Here is a 14832-nt window from a genome sequence, read left to right as displayed (position 1 = left end):
ATGAAACACCATGACCAAGGCTTGTAAAAGAATACCTTTAATTGGGCTTACGGTTTGGGAGGGTTAGGGTCCATGATGGCCAAGCAAAGGCACAGTGGCAGGAACATCTGAGAGCTCACATCTTGATCTTCAAGTAGGAGGCAGAAGGTGAACTGAGAATGAATCTTTTGAGACCACAAAGCCTATTCCCAGTGATACAGTTCCTCCAACAAAGCCACACCTTCTAATCCTTCCCAAACAGGTCCAACAAGTATTTAAACAGGAACCTATGAGGGCCATTGGAATTCAAATCACTATAGGGGACACATCTAACAATTACGCAGTAAGGGCACCACCTTCTCAGGCTCTGCAGCTTTTGATCCTCCATCTGCACATGGCACAGCATCAAGACCAGATCCATGACTCAGGAAATGTTCTGAGCATGGGCTGAATGGGACCACGGTTTCTGCCAATTAGCTCACAGACTTTCTCTTTAAGAAGCACCTTTTTCAATCCCCAAGGGATCATTAGTACTTAGAACTTACTAGAATGAGAGATCAGACCAGGGACCCTGAAAGCTGACTGACATGGTATCTGGAAAAGCAGAGCTGTTCTAGCTCTAATCTCCCAGGTTGCAGCTGCACCCTGTCCCATAGCTTTCAGAGCCCTTTCTTCCAGACTGCAAGCATGTGGCCCTAGGGAGAGGAGAACATGTGAATTTGTTCAAAGAGGCTGAAGACAGGAAGCTGCTTCCTGTGTCCTGGCACAGGATTCAGAGTCCAGCCAAGGGCCGTGGTGGTCTCCCACAAAGTGAGCTCCTGCTGCTACTAGTGAACTGCACAGTCCAACACATCAGGGTTCCCCGGGCTAGCATGGAGCTCACACCAGCGGTATGGCTCTTAAAGGCCCTGTAAGACATGCAAGCTCACTCTCAGTCCCCCGTGAGCTGTCATGGGAGCTACCCCCAAACATATTGGCTATCAGGACACAGAGCTTCGAGGAGGAAGCCAGGCCAGCTATAGACTTCTTTGCTGACTTAATTTGGTAGATAGACATTTAACATACTTCCCCCATTCCTGCCACTCTCCACATCTGTATTTCTGTCATGCTCCCTGTTCCCTGAAGCTGAAGTTCTATGCTCGTTCATTCATTCAAAACATGTCAGGGGACCGTACATACAAAACAACTCCACAGACAAATGATAGGGAAAATTATTATTTGTTGAACATCAATTATGTGCCAGCTCTGTGGGTGAAAGTGACTGTAGTCCCCAAACAACCTGATAGCTGGGCTTTATCATTTCTAGTCTATGGAATCGAGTATAGCGGGCAGGAAGTGGTTAACTAGTCCTGGCTCACACAAGGGAGGCAGGGCAGGATGTGAAGCCCAGGCCGTTGTGGCTCCCAGGCCCACATCCTTCCCATCATATAGCAGTGTCCCCGACATTGTCCGTTTGTCAGGGGAGATTACTCATTGGGTAAAACACTTCAGGCATGAAGACAGATCACCCTAGTCAAGAATGAAAGAAGTTCCCCCAGAGAGGCAGACACAGGGACATAGAAAGCCAGATGAGAAAAGGTTATGGGGTAGCTATGATGGGACAAGGAGGTCTCCTGGGAGATATGTCTGCTCAACACATCCTCAGAAAAGATTGTTCCAGGCGGGCAAAGTGGTGGGTGTCCCAGACAGAAGGAGCAACATGGGCCAGGCACAGAGGCAAGTCTGTAGAGCGGGATAATGTCTTCTCCAGCACAGCATCCAGAGCAGCAGGGAGGAGGGAGCTCAGATAGAGTTCTGTGCCACAGTTGAGAACTTCAACTGGATTTGTGGGGTAGGGCTCCCGTCTAGGCCATCAGCCTGATCACCTTGGAGAAGAGACCTTGGAAACGAGTGTCCCCACTGGAGATTCCAAGGTCCTGAGCTTTGGGCAGGGAGGAGTTCCTGGGCTCTAGAGATGAAAGGCATCCTGGCACAGGGTTGCATGGCTACAATTCCATTATTCATAAGGCTAAAGCAGGGAGCTCTTGAGTTTGAGACCAGCTTAGGTTATAGTGTAAGATCCTGCCATAAAATTAAATAGAAAATATGATAAATAAAATAAAAATTGGAACCAGCAAGGCTCAGAGATGTGGTATCGAGGTGTCTGTGACCACAAGGCGTTTAGAGCAGGTAACTGTTCTCTGACCCAGGTTGTGAGGACAAATTGGGACTTCTTTGAGTAAGGATGGCAGCTAGGAAGTGGGACAGGGAAAGAAAGCTGGAAAAAAGAAGGGAAGTTGGTGACTGGGACTCATCAAGAGGCAGGTTCAGCTGTGGTGACCGGGTCTCCAGCCCTTAGCCCCACAACACTCCCACCTGACAACCCATCAGCTTCAGGGACAGTGTGGCACCAGGAATCCGGGTGTCCTGCTTTTCTTTGTTGTTTTTTGTTCCATCATTAGCCAAGGGCACTCCATGGGTGCTCACTGCTGGGGACCAAGCCCTGTCTTAGACAGGGATATGGTAAGCGCTGCAAGAGGCAGTGGACCACACCTGCCACAGTGACACAGGGGACAGACGGCAAGGAGAAGAAACAGGCTTTGTCAGTCTTGCTGGTGTAAGTGAATGAGGCTGAGCAGTGTGTCAGTACTGTTTCCCCAAGCTGGACGTGACACCACCATGTTGAAGCAAAGCATCCATGATTACCCTCATGAAAGCTCAGATCCATTAACTCCATTGTGGAGGGAAGGGAGAGGCCCATGAGACCCTTTAAGACCTTCATGAGGGCCTCAGGAATCCCCCTGAGATTTTAACTATATAAGTGTTAAACAGTTGCTGAGGAGGGGTGTCTTAGTGGTGGAGCTGCCACTGAGTCCCGAGCTCAGTTCCTGGTCTCACTATATAAATATTTCATTTGCTGAAGAGGGGCCTTTGAGTGCCCCATGTTCCCATAAATGGCCCCCGTAAGCTCATTGGTTCAGCAAGCTAGACTTGAACAAAGACCTTTCTTTGGTCTGCCAATGTCCTCCCATCTGGATGAGATATTTCTTTAGGTCTCCTCAGGGAAAGTCCCACAGCATCATGGGACTGGAGAGCTGGGTTTTATTACTGTGAACTCAGCTCCAAGGGCAGACAGACATCTTCAGGGCCCCCAGAAATATCAGTGTCTTCCTCTGTATTAGTGATGAAATACCTGACGGGAAGAAACTTGAGGAAGGAAGGGCTTATTTGGGCTCATGCTTCGTGGGCACAGTCCCTTCTGTGAGGGGAGGGAGACAACAGGAGCTGTGCTAGCCACGGTGGGCGGCAGGAGCACGAGGCAGCAGCTGCCACACGACATCCCACAGCCAAGAAGCAGAGAGACCAGGGCTGGAATTCTCCTTTTTATCGAGTCCAGGACTCCAGCTTATGGATGTCACCCACAGCTAAATGAGTCTCCTTGCCTTAGGTTAAGTCAGTCTAGAAACTCCCCACAAACATGCCCACAAATTTGTCTCCTAGATGATTCTAAGCCCAATCAAACGGTAGGTGAAACCTAACCATTGCACCCCCATCGTGACCTCAGGCCCAGGATGTCCTTGGAGCCTCACCTCAACCCCAGGCCCAGGCCCCATGCCTGCACTCCTGTGCTTGCTCCTCTTTGGAGGAGATGGGGACTGAGCTGAAGCTCAATGAACAAGAAGGTGGACAGGCACTGAAATTTCAAAGAACACAGAGCAATGGGCATATGTGCCCATGGATGTCTGCATTGCTCAAATTCCAGGATGGTTCCCCTCCTCTAGGAGCCTGGGACACCCTTCAGTACCCCTCCTCATACAGCTTAGCCCCAGTTTGTCATTCTCATAAAAACATCTCTGGTTGGAGAGGGTCTCATGCTATAGCAAAAGCCCCAAACCCAAATAAAAACCAAAGCCCCAGCAACAGTGCTATCATTCGGAGCAGTCACAGAAAGCAGGAATTATGCAGCTCAGAATAGCTGCAAATTAGCAAGCAAAGGGTAATCCAGTGGTTAGGGTCCTGAGGAGCTGCCCTGTCCTGGAAGGGAGGAAGGGGTATGCTAGAAGGTGGGACAGGTGTGTGTGTGTGTGTGTGTGTGTGTGTGTGTGTGTGTGTGTGTGTGTCCGTCCCTTTGGGAGGAGCAAGGAACCTCTTGCTCTTTGCCTCACCCCAGGAGGTGCTTGGCAATATCCGGAGGTCTTTTAGATGGTCACAACTGTGGGTAGAGTCCAGGAACGGTGTCGAACATCCTACCATGTACCAGTACTTCCACTGTAGCTACTCAGCCCAAGATGTCCTTGGTACCAAAGTGGAGATCCCTGTTGTGGGGGAAGGTTCTAGATTTACCATCTGAGCCATGCTAACGAGCATCACCCTGGCACCTGTTCTCTGCCAGGCACCTCCTGGTGCTGACAGGTGATGGTGTGTGTGTGTTGGGGGCTTAGAGATCCAATAACAGTTCAAGAGGGGATGCTGGGAAAAGAAAATGCAGGGAGAGAGAGTCAGACCCTGGAGACGTCAGCAAGGACAAGGTTGTGGAGGGAAATTATGATGAGCTCTGTGCATTGAATTTGGCTGAGGACTTCAAGGTGAAAGTGGGGGCGGGGATAAAGCTTCCCATAATTTGTAATGGAAAAATGCACATCAAGGAGGTGAGGGAAATATTTTCCTGCTCGCAAACTCTAGGCCTGTTTTATGACATGGATGTTAGTTACATCTTGAACTCGGAAGACAATTTTGAAATACAATGAGTTAGTGTGCAGTGAAAATCCAGCCACTTCTCACCTGTACCCTTAATCAGTGCTGGCAAAACTATTAAATCAGATCTTCCAAAGAGACGCTTGGAAGCCGCTGGCAGTACCACTGAAGCCCTTCTGGGCTCGCCGCCTGGAAACTCTGGAGTAGGCTTAGCCACTTTACTTTTCTGCTTAAAAAGAGCAATTTCACACGCCTGAGGTGCAGGAGCCATGCCATTAAGGACAGTGCTTGCTGTGTCTGGAATGGACTGTCCACAGGAGCCCTCACCTCTCCTGCCTCTCCCTGTAGGGGGAGAGACTGAGAGCAATGACTATTCAGGCTTCTACTCCGAATGCATGCGGTATGATCTGGCTGTTATAACCTCAGGGGTCTGCTTGTGCAAGGGGTAAAATACAGGTCCTCCAATGGCTGGACATTTGCAATGCTTGACTTGGAAATACATCCATCAAGTGAGCGTGTAGATCTTCACTCTCCTCTTTGAGACCTATTACACTCCGGACATCCACATTCCAGAGGGTCATGAGAAAAGGGTCCTAATGTGGGTCATTGGGTTCAGTCCTCTTCCACCCATCGAGGCAACTTCGGGGTTGGCAAACTTGTGGCCAACCTCCAGACACCCAGTGAGGATGGGCCAGACAAACAGGAGGTGCTCAATGAATTTTCACTGGAAGGGCAGTTCTAGTGGGGAACTCTAAGCAAGGGTTGACATGCTTGATGCTATGCAATTCTTCCCCAGCATGAGGGGCAGGACTGTAAATAGAAGGTAAGTGGGACCACTGTCCCGGAAGGTGGTTTGAAAACCGGGCATGCTCTGCTTTTCTGTGGGGGGTGATCAAGAGACCCAGCTTCTCTCTCAGCCCACTTGGTGACCTCAGGAAAATTCGTGAATGTCTCTGGGCCCCTATCTCCCCATTTTCAAACACAGTTTTGGTATAGACTCCAGGAGATCAAAGGCAAGGGTATGTCCAGGTAGTGGAGCCCATTCAGGGCCAGCATCCTAGAGGGCCAACATTCCAATCCCTGTCGGTCCTTCTTTGCAGCCTTCCAAACATTTCTGGGCAAAGCAGATGTCTCCCAAGAGCTGGAGGAGGTACTGGCTGAGAGCCGTGTGCAGAGGAACCTCCGCCTGATGTCCGTGCTGGAGCTGCTGAGGGCACCTTTTGTCCGCTGGCAGGTCATCACTGTTGTCATCACCATGGCCAGCTACCAGCTATGTGGACTCAACGCAGTGAGTATACTCTCCTTCCCCAACATACACACACCAGCATCAACAGAGAAAGGGAGGGAGGGCAGAATGGGGGCGGCTCAGAATGTGAGCCCTGGATGTCTGACTTCAAACCCCGGCTCTGGAAGCCTCCACTGAGGCTGTGCCTTTGAACATCTGTAGAACTTGGCTGGTCCTCAGTTCCCACCTCTGTAGAATGGGATAGAATGGAGCAGACTTATCCACACAGCCAGCACAGTTGTTCCTTGCACTAATACCTGTTGTCCTACTGTACATCCCTGGAAATAAGATATCACAGCTCTCAATAGACAGACACAGGAAGTCACAGGGACAGAGGACCAAAATGATTTAAATACAAGCGATCTTGGTGGTGCTGGCTTCATTTTATCGGAGCCTGGGCTGAGCCCTCTCTGGAGGCCCCAAGCTTCTATCTCTCTTCAGTGTTCTAGAAGGTAAAATCCCCAAATCTGAGAAGTGAGGAAGCTGAGTGTGGATGCTTCTGGGGAACCAAGTGGGATGCTTCACCTTGGGATGTGGTCAGCTCTCCATCCACCAAGGGATGCAGGCAGGCTTGCAGGCACACAGCGCCGAGAGCATTTAACAGAGTCAGGGAAGGGGAGCTGTGGGGAGGCCCCCAGAGAGCCCAGATGATGGATCTCAGCCTTTACACCTGCTCAACAAGAGTCCAGCACCCCCTGCTATTGTGTGGGGTGGTGTTCAGGTGGGAGAGGGGGTAGCCGCGGGGCTCCTGTCCAGGAAGACCGCAGCCACACATTCTGCCAAATGTCAACGTCTCCAGATTCTATTTTCGGAAACTCTGGTATAAAAGGAGGTCACTTGTTCCTTAGTCTTTTTGGCTTTTTTTGCCTTGGTCTGGGTAAGAGAGAACAGTGTGGAGTGGGGAGTTAAGAGCTCAGTCTAGGCCCAGAGCGGCCATGGCTGGTTCTGCTGTTTCTCTCCCTCAGGCAAGTTCAAGGTCAGGTATATCAGACCCTCCTTGCTCTGAAGGGAGAGGAAGGATACACCGTTTCCTAAGGCTCATACTTAGAGTCTTAAGGACATGTGAGGTCCATGCTTAATGAGGCAGTTATGTGGAGAGCCATGACATTGCTGGGCAGACCTTCTCTTCCACCAGGACCTAATTTCCCATCTGTGGATCCTATAACAGATGAAGTCTGCCAGTGTGTCTTCAAGTCCCACTGCACAGAGGTGTGCCAGAAAAATCTATCTGGTGGGTTGCAGGGTGGCGACTATTTCTACCTTCCTGGCTCACATGCTTTCCCTGACACAGGACAAAGAGCTTTGGACTAAGTCAGAGGCCTGGATTCCCACCTCGCTGTCACCAACCTGGGTCATCTGCTCCCGCTGGCCTGACTTTATGACTCAGTTGTGTTCCTGATCAGGTGCATACATTAGCACCTTGTGGGGCTGAGAGCTGTCCTTCAGGCCCCGCTGTTAAGCACAGATACTGAGGCATTTCCCCAGAGGTTCATAGCTAGAAGCAGTAGAAAGGGATTTGGGTACCAATTGTCTGAATCCCAAGTTCTAAGTACATAAGCCCCAAGCAGTGAGGGACCTCAATGCCCCCTCAGGGACCCCATGTGTGTTTCTCATGCTGTCCCCATCTCACCCTAGGCAGCCACAGAGCAATGCTTCTCTTAGTTTATAGACAAAAGGACACACATGCTGGTTAGTATAAATGCCAGCTGCAAGCCTGACACACCGGCTTGGGTCCAGGTCCTCCCCTGAATTGCGGCCTTCCCTTCCATACCGCAGAGGCCATAGCCAAGAAAACAGTAGGTAGCTAACCCAGATAAAGACAGTAGGTAGCTTTAAAAAGTGCATTGTCCCTCACTTAGATGACTATGGTCTGTCGTTTGGGAGACACTGGTCAATACAGTCACTCACCTTCCCATTGGTTCCCAAGAAGTCCTATAGGGTGTATGCATCATACAGACAGGTAGGTCAAGGTCCAAGGAGCATGGTGCTGGCCCTGCCAAGTTACCCCTGCTCTCTTCTCTAAATCCCCAGCACATGCACTAGTACAGGGCTTCTCAACTCCAAACTGTTTACACCTGAGTCTGGAAACCACTGTCCTGAGATTACAGGATGTTCAGTGTCATCCTTGGCCTCTGGACAGCTGCAGCCCTGGAGGTCAAGTTGCCCTGGCTGAGAATCACTCTATTAAATAGACCTTATGCATTGCTCAGGCCACTGATGCCTGAGTCCCTGCTGGTTTGCATGTTCTTCAGATTGTGCCAATGCTGAGTTACCAGCCTTTAGTTACCACATTGGGCGGACCTGCTATTTGTCTCCTTTCAGTCACCTATGAGACAGATTTGAGTCAAGACCTCAGTGAAAGCAGCTCCACGTTCCTGCAAAGGAGAGATGGTCTGGTGGGGCACACTGATCTGGAAACTCCAGATGCTGAGGCAGAAGGGTTGGGAATTTGATGCCAGTCTGCAGAGCATCCTGAGCAGGTGTTCTCATCGTGACTTACACATCAGCAATGTTATCTGCAGCCGAGCTAGCAGGAGACTAACAGCACATTGCCCAGCCGTGTGGCCTCTAAAATCAGCTATTTTAAAAATAAGATCAAGTGATGCTAAAGGGCCTCTCCCTTGCCCACTCCCCTCCTCTCAATACAAAGGGAATCTCTAAGAAGGAACTAAGAGATAGGGAGAGGGCCCCGTGGGTAAAGTGCTTACTGTGTGCATGAGGACCTGACGTCCATCTCCAGAACCTACATTCAAAAGGCCAATATGGTGGCACATGCCTGTAATCCCAGCACTGGGAGACAGATAAATGGCCCCAGGACTCAGTGGCCAGCCACCTAGCAATCAGCAAGCCCAGCTAGTGAGAGAACAGGGTGGATACACCTGGAATGACACCTGAGGTTGACCTCAGATCATCTACACACACACACACACACACACACACACACACACTTCACATACACACACTCAACATACAAGGAAAGGGACAGACTGTCTAATGTCTGAGCTGAGGACACTCACCAAAGGCGTTTTATGGGTCAGGACTTCAGCATGGTAACAATTCTTCCTTGTGTCTGTCCTGTGTGTGGCCATTTTCAAACCCTGCCTATTTGAGCTGGTTTAGTCCCAAGGTACCCTTAGTCTCGGCACATTCTGGCCTGAAGCCTAGCCTGGTGTTTCATGGCAAAGCTATTGAGAGAACAAGATCGGGTCAAGAAAAAGCACCCATGCTTTGACCTGGTTAAGAACCTGAGCATGACACACAGAGAAAAAGCAAGTAGGTTCCGCCCAGCAGGGATGAAGCCCAGACAAGCACCCAGAAGATGTGAGCAAGCCTAAGCCTCAAAATAGAGCCATAGATCAGTCTGTGGAAAGAGCCCATCCCTGGGGAGAGCATAACATAAATGAGTTACATCTCTCCGGTGTATCCATTTCTTGTCACTGCAGGACAAAAATAAACCACGGCACTAACAACCCCAGGCTTCAAACCACTTGCCATTGTACAGCTTAGGAGGTCAGAGGTCCTCAAATCAAATCAGGCCACACTCCTCCTGGACACACCAGGAAAAAATCCATTCCTCCGTCTTCCCAGCTATCCAGGAGCTGCCTCCTCTCCTGGGCTTGTGGCCGCCTCCTCCATCTTCAGAGTCAGCAGCAATCCAGTAGGTTCGAATGTCTCTCCCTCCCCTATGTCTCTGACCAACTCTGCCTCCCCAACTCCCCACTATAAGGAGTAATGGCATCTACAACTCTCTCAGATGATCCAGGAAAATCTGCTGCCTCAAGGGCCTGAACCATGTTTAGAGTCAGATTCGTGGTGGAAATAAACTAAGATTCCCAGACCATGGTTCTGATCACCATGTCCAGCAGGCAAGTCCAGGTCAGCATTGTCTTGCTCTGGCTGTTGTAGTTTGAACATGGACTGTCCCCCACAGGGTCATGTGTTAGGGCACATGGTCCCCAGGTGATGGTGCTTCTCAGGGATGCTATGGACAGCTTAGAAAATGGAGATGAGCAGGGAGGAAGTGTGTCTTGGTGGGACAGGTCTCAGGGGTCACAGCCCAGGTTCTCTACTTCTTGGTCTGTGAGACTATGTGGAATCTCACCTCCATGAATCCTGCCATGACACACTGTACCCTCTCACATCGTGAGCCCAAACAGAAGAAAAACCATCCACTTAAGTTACTTCTTGTCAGCTTGGTCACCACCGGAAAAGTCACTAATACATGGGACAAAGACGAGGCAGCCATTGGCACATGTTGGCAAAGAAGGTCAGACCGCATCTCTTAGCCCTTGGCCACTGTGTTTACAGCCAAGAGTAGATGGAGGATCCCTAGGTGGCAACAGAGGAATCTGAATCATTCTGCGAAGAGAGTGGGTTCTCGGCGGGCACCTCTCCACTCCGGTGTCATTGTGTGGGGTGGGGCTCTTGCTTTCTCCTCAGTTTTCTCACAGTGTGAAGGGCTAGAAGGATGGCACAACACATTGCTTCATCAAAACACTGCACCAGCAGCTGAAAGGGAGGCATTTGGACAGTTGAAATGGAGACTTGACTCAGAAAGATGCCTGCACCGCTCCTGCTGGGGCTCCTTAAGGAGCCATCCCCAAGGAGGGTGGTGGCCTCACAGATGCCTCCAACACAGACTGACAACAGAGGCTCTTTTTATCAGAAGAGTCTGCATATCTCCAGGGAAGGGATGGAACCGTCTAGAAGGTGTCTGTTGTTTGTTATATGAAGGCTTTTCCTGGATGCTTCAGCATGTTAGCACCACTGCAGTAGGGAACCTAGGCCAACCAGCAAAAGGGGAGATGAGTGTAGTTGCTCCTGCTGACTTGGTGAGGTGGGGGAGGGGCAGCCCTGGCTCCATGGCTCTGTGACTCTGAGTGTTCCAGGTGCTTCCTCCTTCCTGTCACAAGGCCCTGAAACTGTCAGATCATATCACCTTCAGTTCTCACAGAGGTCAAGGTAAAGGCAGTCACCTCCCCTTCCTTGAAATGAGGTGTGGGGGCTGGGTGCTACATGGATTTGGCAGAATGGGACAGGCTACCCCTACAGACTTCACAAGCTCCAGGCTGGGGCTAGGAGGCAGGGAGCGAAGGGCAGCTCCTGCCTAGCGATGTCTAGATGCATTCAGCAAGATGGCTCAGCCTTCCTCACTGCAGCGAACACAGAATGGCATGCACAATGACCCTCACCACTGACTTCCAGCCTGCTGAGGATGTCCACAGCTGTGCCACTGCAGAGAGAAAGGAAACTAGGGAGGAAAAGAGTCATGAAAGCCAGAAGAACAAATGGGAGGCCCTGAGCTGAGATGATGTGGAACTGCGGGAAAATATATGCCAAGTGTGGGTGGGGGCTGGAAGCTCTGTCTCCCTGAGAGTGGAAGGTGGAGAGCATGGTGGCACTGAAAACCAGTGAGCTGGGATGACAATAAATAATACTCTTAACCAAGTCTGCAATCCAGCTGTGACTGGGTCTGGGGGACCACGGCTATCCAAAGGGGAGGGAGCCTGTGGGACAATTCCAGGGATACCGACGGTTTGGAACGATAGATAGCCTCAAATGCACAAGAACTGGTGAGCTAGTGAGGGGCAGCCTCTGTGCCCTGAAAATAAGGTAGCAAGGCTCATAACAATAGCCGGAAATCCTACCTCTCCCACCCACTCAAATGGGAGGCAGATCACCCACGGCAGGGGCTGCTTGCTTCAAGTGAACATTAAAACCCATCTCTGCCAGCTGATGCCAAGGATCAGGAAAGCAACTCATTTGAATTGTGTCTCTCGGTGTTCAGGAGACCCTATGAAGAATTACCTGTCCCTGCAAACCTAACCAGCTGCTGGATACAAGTCAGTCCTGATTTTCCCTAATATGGGAGAATGAATAGCTTCTCAAACCACTGTTTGTAACGAGATAGATTTAGAAACAAGGGCTTCCTCACACAGGCATTGCAGCAGGGTAGCCAGTGTTGTGCCTGAGTTGTGGGCATCAGTGGCTCTGCCAAGAGATACCAACATCCCAATGTTTCCTTATGTGGGGAGGGCCCAGTGAAGAGACTGCCCACGACTGCTCCATATGATTAAAGGTTCTCATTGTAGATTTGAGAGAGAGAGAGAACAGCCAGAGGCATCTGGGAGAGTTCAGAGCAGAGGGAGAAAGGAGGAGACTGGGTATAGCTGGGGCTGGGGTATCGGAGAGAGTGGGAGAAAATAGTGGAGATAGAGGGCTAGAGAGAGAGAGAGAGAGAGAGAGAGAGAGAGAGAGAGAGAGAGAGAGAGGATAGTGAGAGTAGCTGGGTTATAAGGATGAGTAGCTGGGGGAGGTATTGCAGCTTCCAGGCTGCTCCAGGGTTAGAAAGAAAATGCTGCAGAGTAGCAAGGCTTAAGAAAAAATTTTCTGTCTTGAGGGTCTTAGAAATGGAATAAGACCCATATGCATTCTGATGGCCACGTTCTTTATTTTGTCACGTCGAATTCAAATCCCTTTGTTTCACACACACACACACACACACACACACACACACACACACACACACACACACACACACACACACACACACACATATATGGAGAGAGAGATATATAAAACAGAAATTCTTCAGGCAATATAAGTTTCATTTGAAGTTTACATTTCTTTCCTTTTTTTTCTAGTTTTTTTCTTTCTTTTTTCAGAGCTGAGGACCGAACCCAGGGCCTTGCACTTGCTAGGCAAGCATTCTACCACTGAGCTAAATCCCCAACCCCTACATTTCCTTTCTTAAGTAAATGATAAAAAGCAAAGTCATTCTGATAACACACGTATAATAAATCTCTCAGCTTCCTAATTAGTGGGGCAGCTGCAGCTGTAAAGGAAGATCCGGGTATTTTGTTATTTTACTAAGGAGATAGCCTATGAAGGATATTAGGGGAGTTATAAAGCTAACCTAATGGGTAGTCTACGAAAAATGGAAAAATTGTGTATTATATTCTCTATTTCTAAGTGTAATCAACCTTTTAAACTAACATTTTGTGCTAACAATAGTAAAGGTGTCAGTTTCTCTCAGACTTCGTTTACTTTGAGAGGGAAAGAGCCGCACTGATGGGTGTGGTGGTATTGTGTTCCCCGAAATATTGTGCACTCTAATAAACTTATCTGGGGTCAGAGACAGAACAGCCACAATATTAAACATAGAGGATAGGCAGTGGTAGCACACGCCTTTAATCCTAGCATTCCAGAGGCAGAGATCCATCTGTTTAAAGATACAGCCAAGCATGGTGACTCTCACTTTTAATCCCAGAAAGCAAGCCTTTAATCCCAGGGAGTGATGGTAGAAAGCAGAAAGGTATATAAGGCGTGAGGACCAGAAACTAGAAGCATTTGGCTATTTTAGCTTTTAGGCTTCTAGCAGCAGTTCAGCTGAGATCCATTTGGATGAGGACTCAGAGGCTTCCAGTCTGAGGAAACAGGATCAGCTGAGGAACTGGCAAGGTGAGGAAGCTGTGGCCTGTTCTGCTTCTCTGATCTTCCAGCATTCACCCCAATAACTGGCCTCAGGTTTGATCTTATTTAATAAGACCTTTTAAGATTCCTGCTACAGATGGGGAAATGCAGACTGCAGCCAGCTTGGCTGGGGGGCGGGGAGTAACCACGGGAAGTTCCCTGGTGTGCAGGCTGTAAAGTGAAGGCTGAGGGACAGTGGCATTAAAAGCATCCCAAAATTAAAACACATTCTTCTATCTTGTGTGCAACTTTAAACAAAACAAAACAAAACAAAAAAACCGAAAAAACAAAAAACAAAAAACAACAACAACAACAACAAAAAAAGGAAACTTGTAGCTTTCTCTCAGGGCTAAGAAATTAGATTATCCTCTAGCTGAACATTGAGTCTTGTATCATAAAACTGAGATTAGGAGTTTGTGTGCAGAGAACTAACTGCTGAGGAATTTGTACAGGGAGTTAATCACTGGTCTATGTTAATGGCCAGACTTGGCAAGAGAGGAGCTGGCACCATGATAAAGTTGCTTTGTGCCCAATAACTGTGGTTCAGCAAATCAGAAAGCTGGCAACTCTGACCATGTGCATTTTCTGGGAAGGTTTATCTTTTGCATTAGCAAGACACCTTTCAAGGCACCTGGTCTAATCTGAGTTTACTTTGAGGCTTTAACTCAGCTAATTGTGTAAAGGCTATCTTTGTAGCTGAGAATTCTGTTATTTTCCTATGTCAGCCTGAGCTATGATATAAAACTGGTTTCTAAGTTTCTCACAGTTTTCATGGAACAATGGGTCTAGTTTTCCTGGAAAAATGGGCCTAGCTATGAAAACATATTTTTATTCATCAAAATTACACTTTAAGGAGAAATAATCTTCCTGTCAATCCACAGAAATAAATGTACCCAAATAGTGGACAACACACTACCAATAGGCTGTAGGAAGAATCCCAGAGCTGTTTAGGGAAGCATTATAGTAGCACATGAGAAAATTACAGATAGAAGCAAACAATATTTGAAGTCTGTGGCCTTGTAGGCTTTGCTTGAATGAGGTTCCTCCATCAGAGAATCATTCACCAGGTTGGTTGACACCTGAATTATGATTTTTTTTGATAGCTGAATTTTTATTGGCAGTTCTAGTAAAATATGTGACTTCTCATTTGTTCTTAGAAAGGCTTCTCCCTCCCCCACAAGCTTTTCTTCAAATAATACCTTTACTCTCCCATTAGAATTCGAAGTCTTGGCGAGTTTGAACAGCAAGGTTTCGAGTGGTGATCACTCACTTTAAATCATGTGTTGGCTATATAGAGGAGAAAGGATATAGGAGACTGGCAGGGCAGGTGATTGAGAGAAATAGTCTATTGGACACCCTGGAAGGCAGCAAGCATTTCAAAGCTGCTTTCGGTATCTCACAAAGGCCCAAACTGCGACCCT

The 14832-nt window shown here is 48.7% G+C and overlaps 1 protein-coding gene across 2 annotated transcripts in view; it reads left to right on the top strand.

Annotated features, from left to right (window-relative positions):
- Slc2a9 (solute carrier family 2 member 9) overlaps positions 1-14832 on the top strand; it is a 133683-nt gene that overhangs the window by 69359 nt on the left and 49492 nt on the right. For both annotated transcript variants that reach the window (XM_036201124.1, XM_036201123.1), the window contains exon 7: positions 5754-5941. In XM_036201124.1, coding sequence (XP_036057017.1) covers positions 5754-5941 — 188 coding nt within the window. The remainder of the gene's footprint in view (positions 1-5753; positions 5942-14832) is intronic.

Source organism: Onychomys torridus, chromosome 10 (assembly GCF_903995425.1).
Source record: "Onychomys torridus chromosome 10, mOncTor1.1, whole genome shotgun sequence".
Classification (NCBI taxonomy): domain Eukaryota; kingdom Metazoa; phylum Chordata; class Mammalia; order Rodentia; family Cricetidae; genus Onychomys; species Onychomys torridus.
The sequence above is the reverse complement of the archived record's forward strand: the minus strand, read 5'-3'. Positions and strand labels throughout refer to the sequence as shown.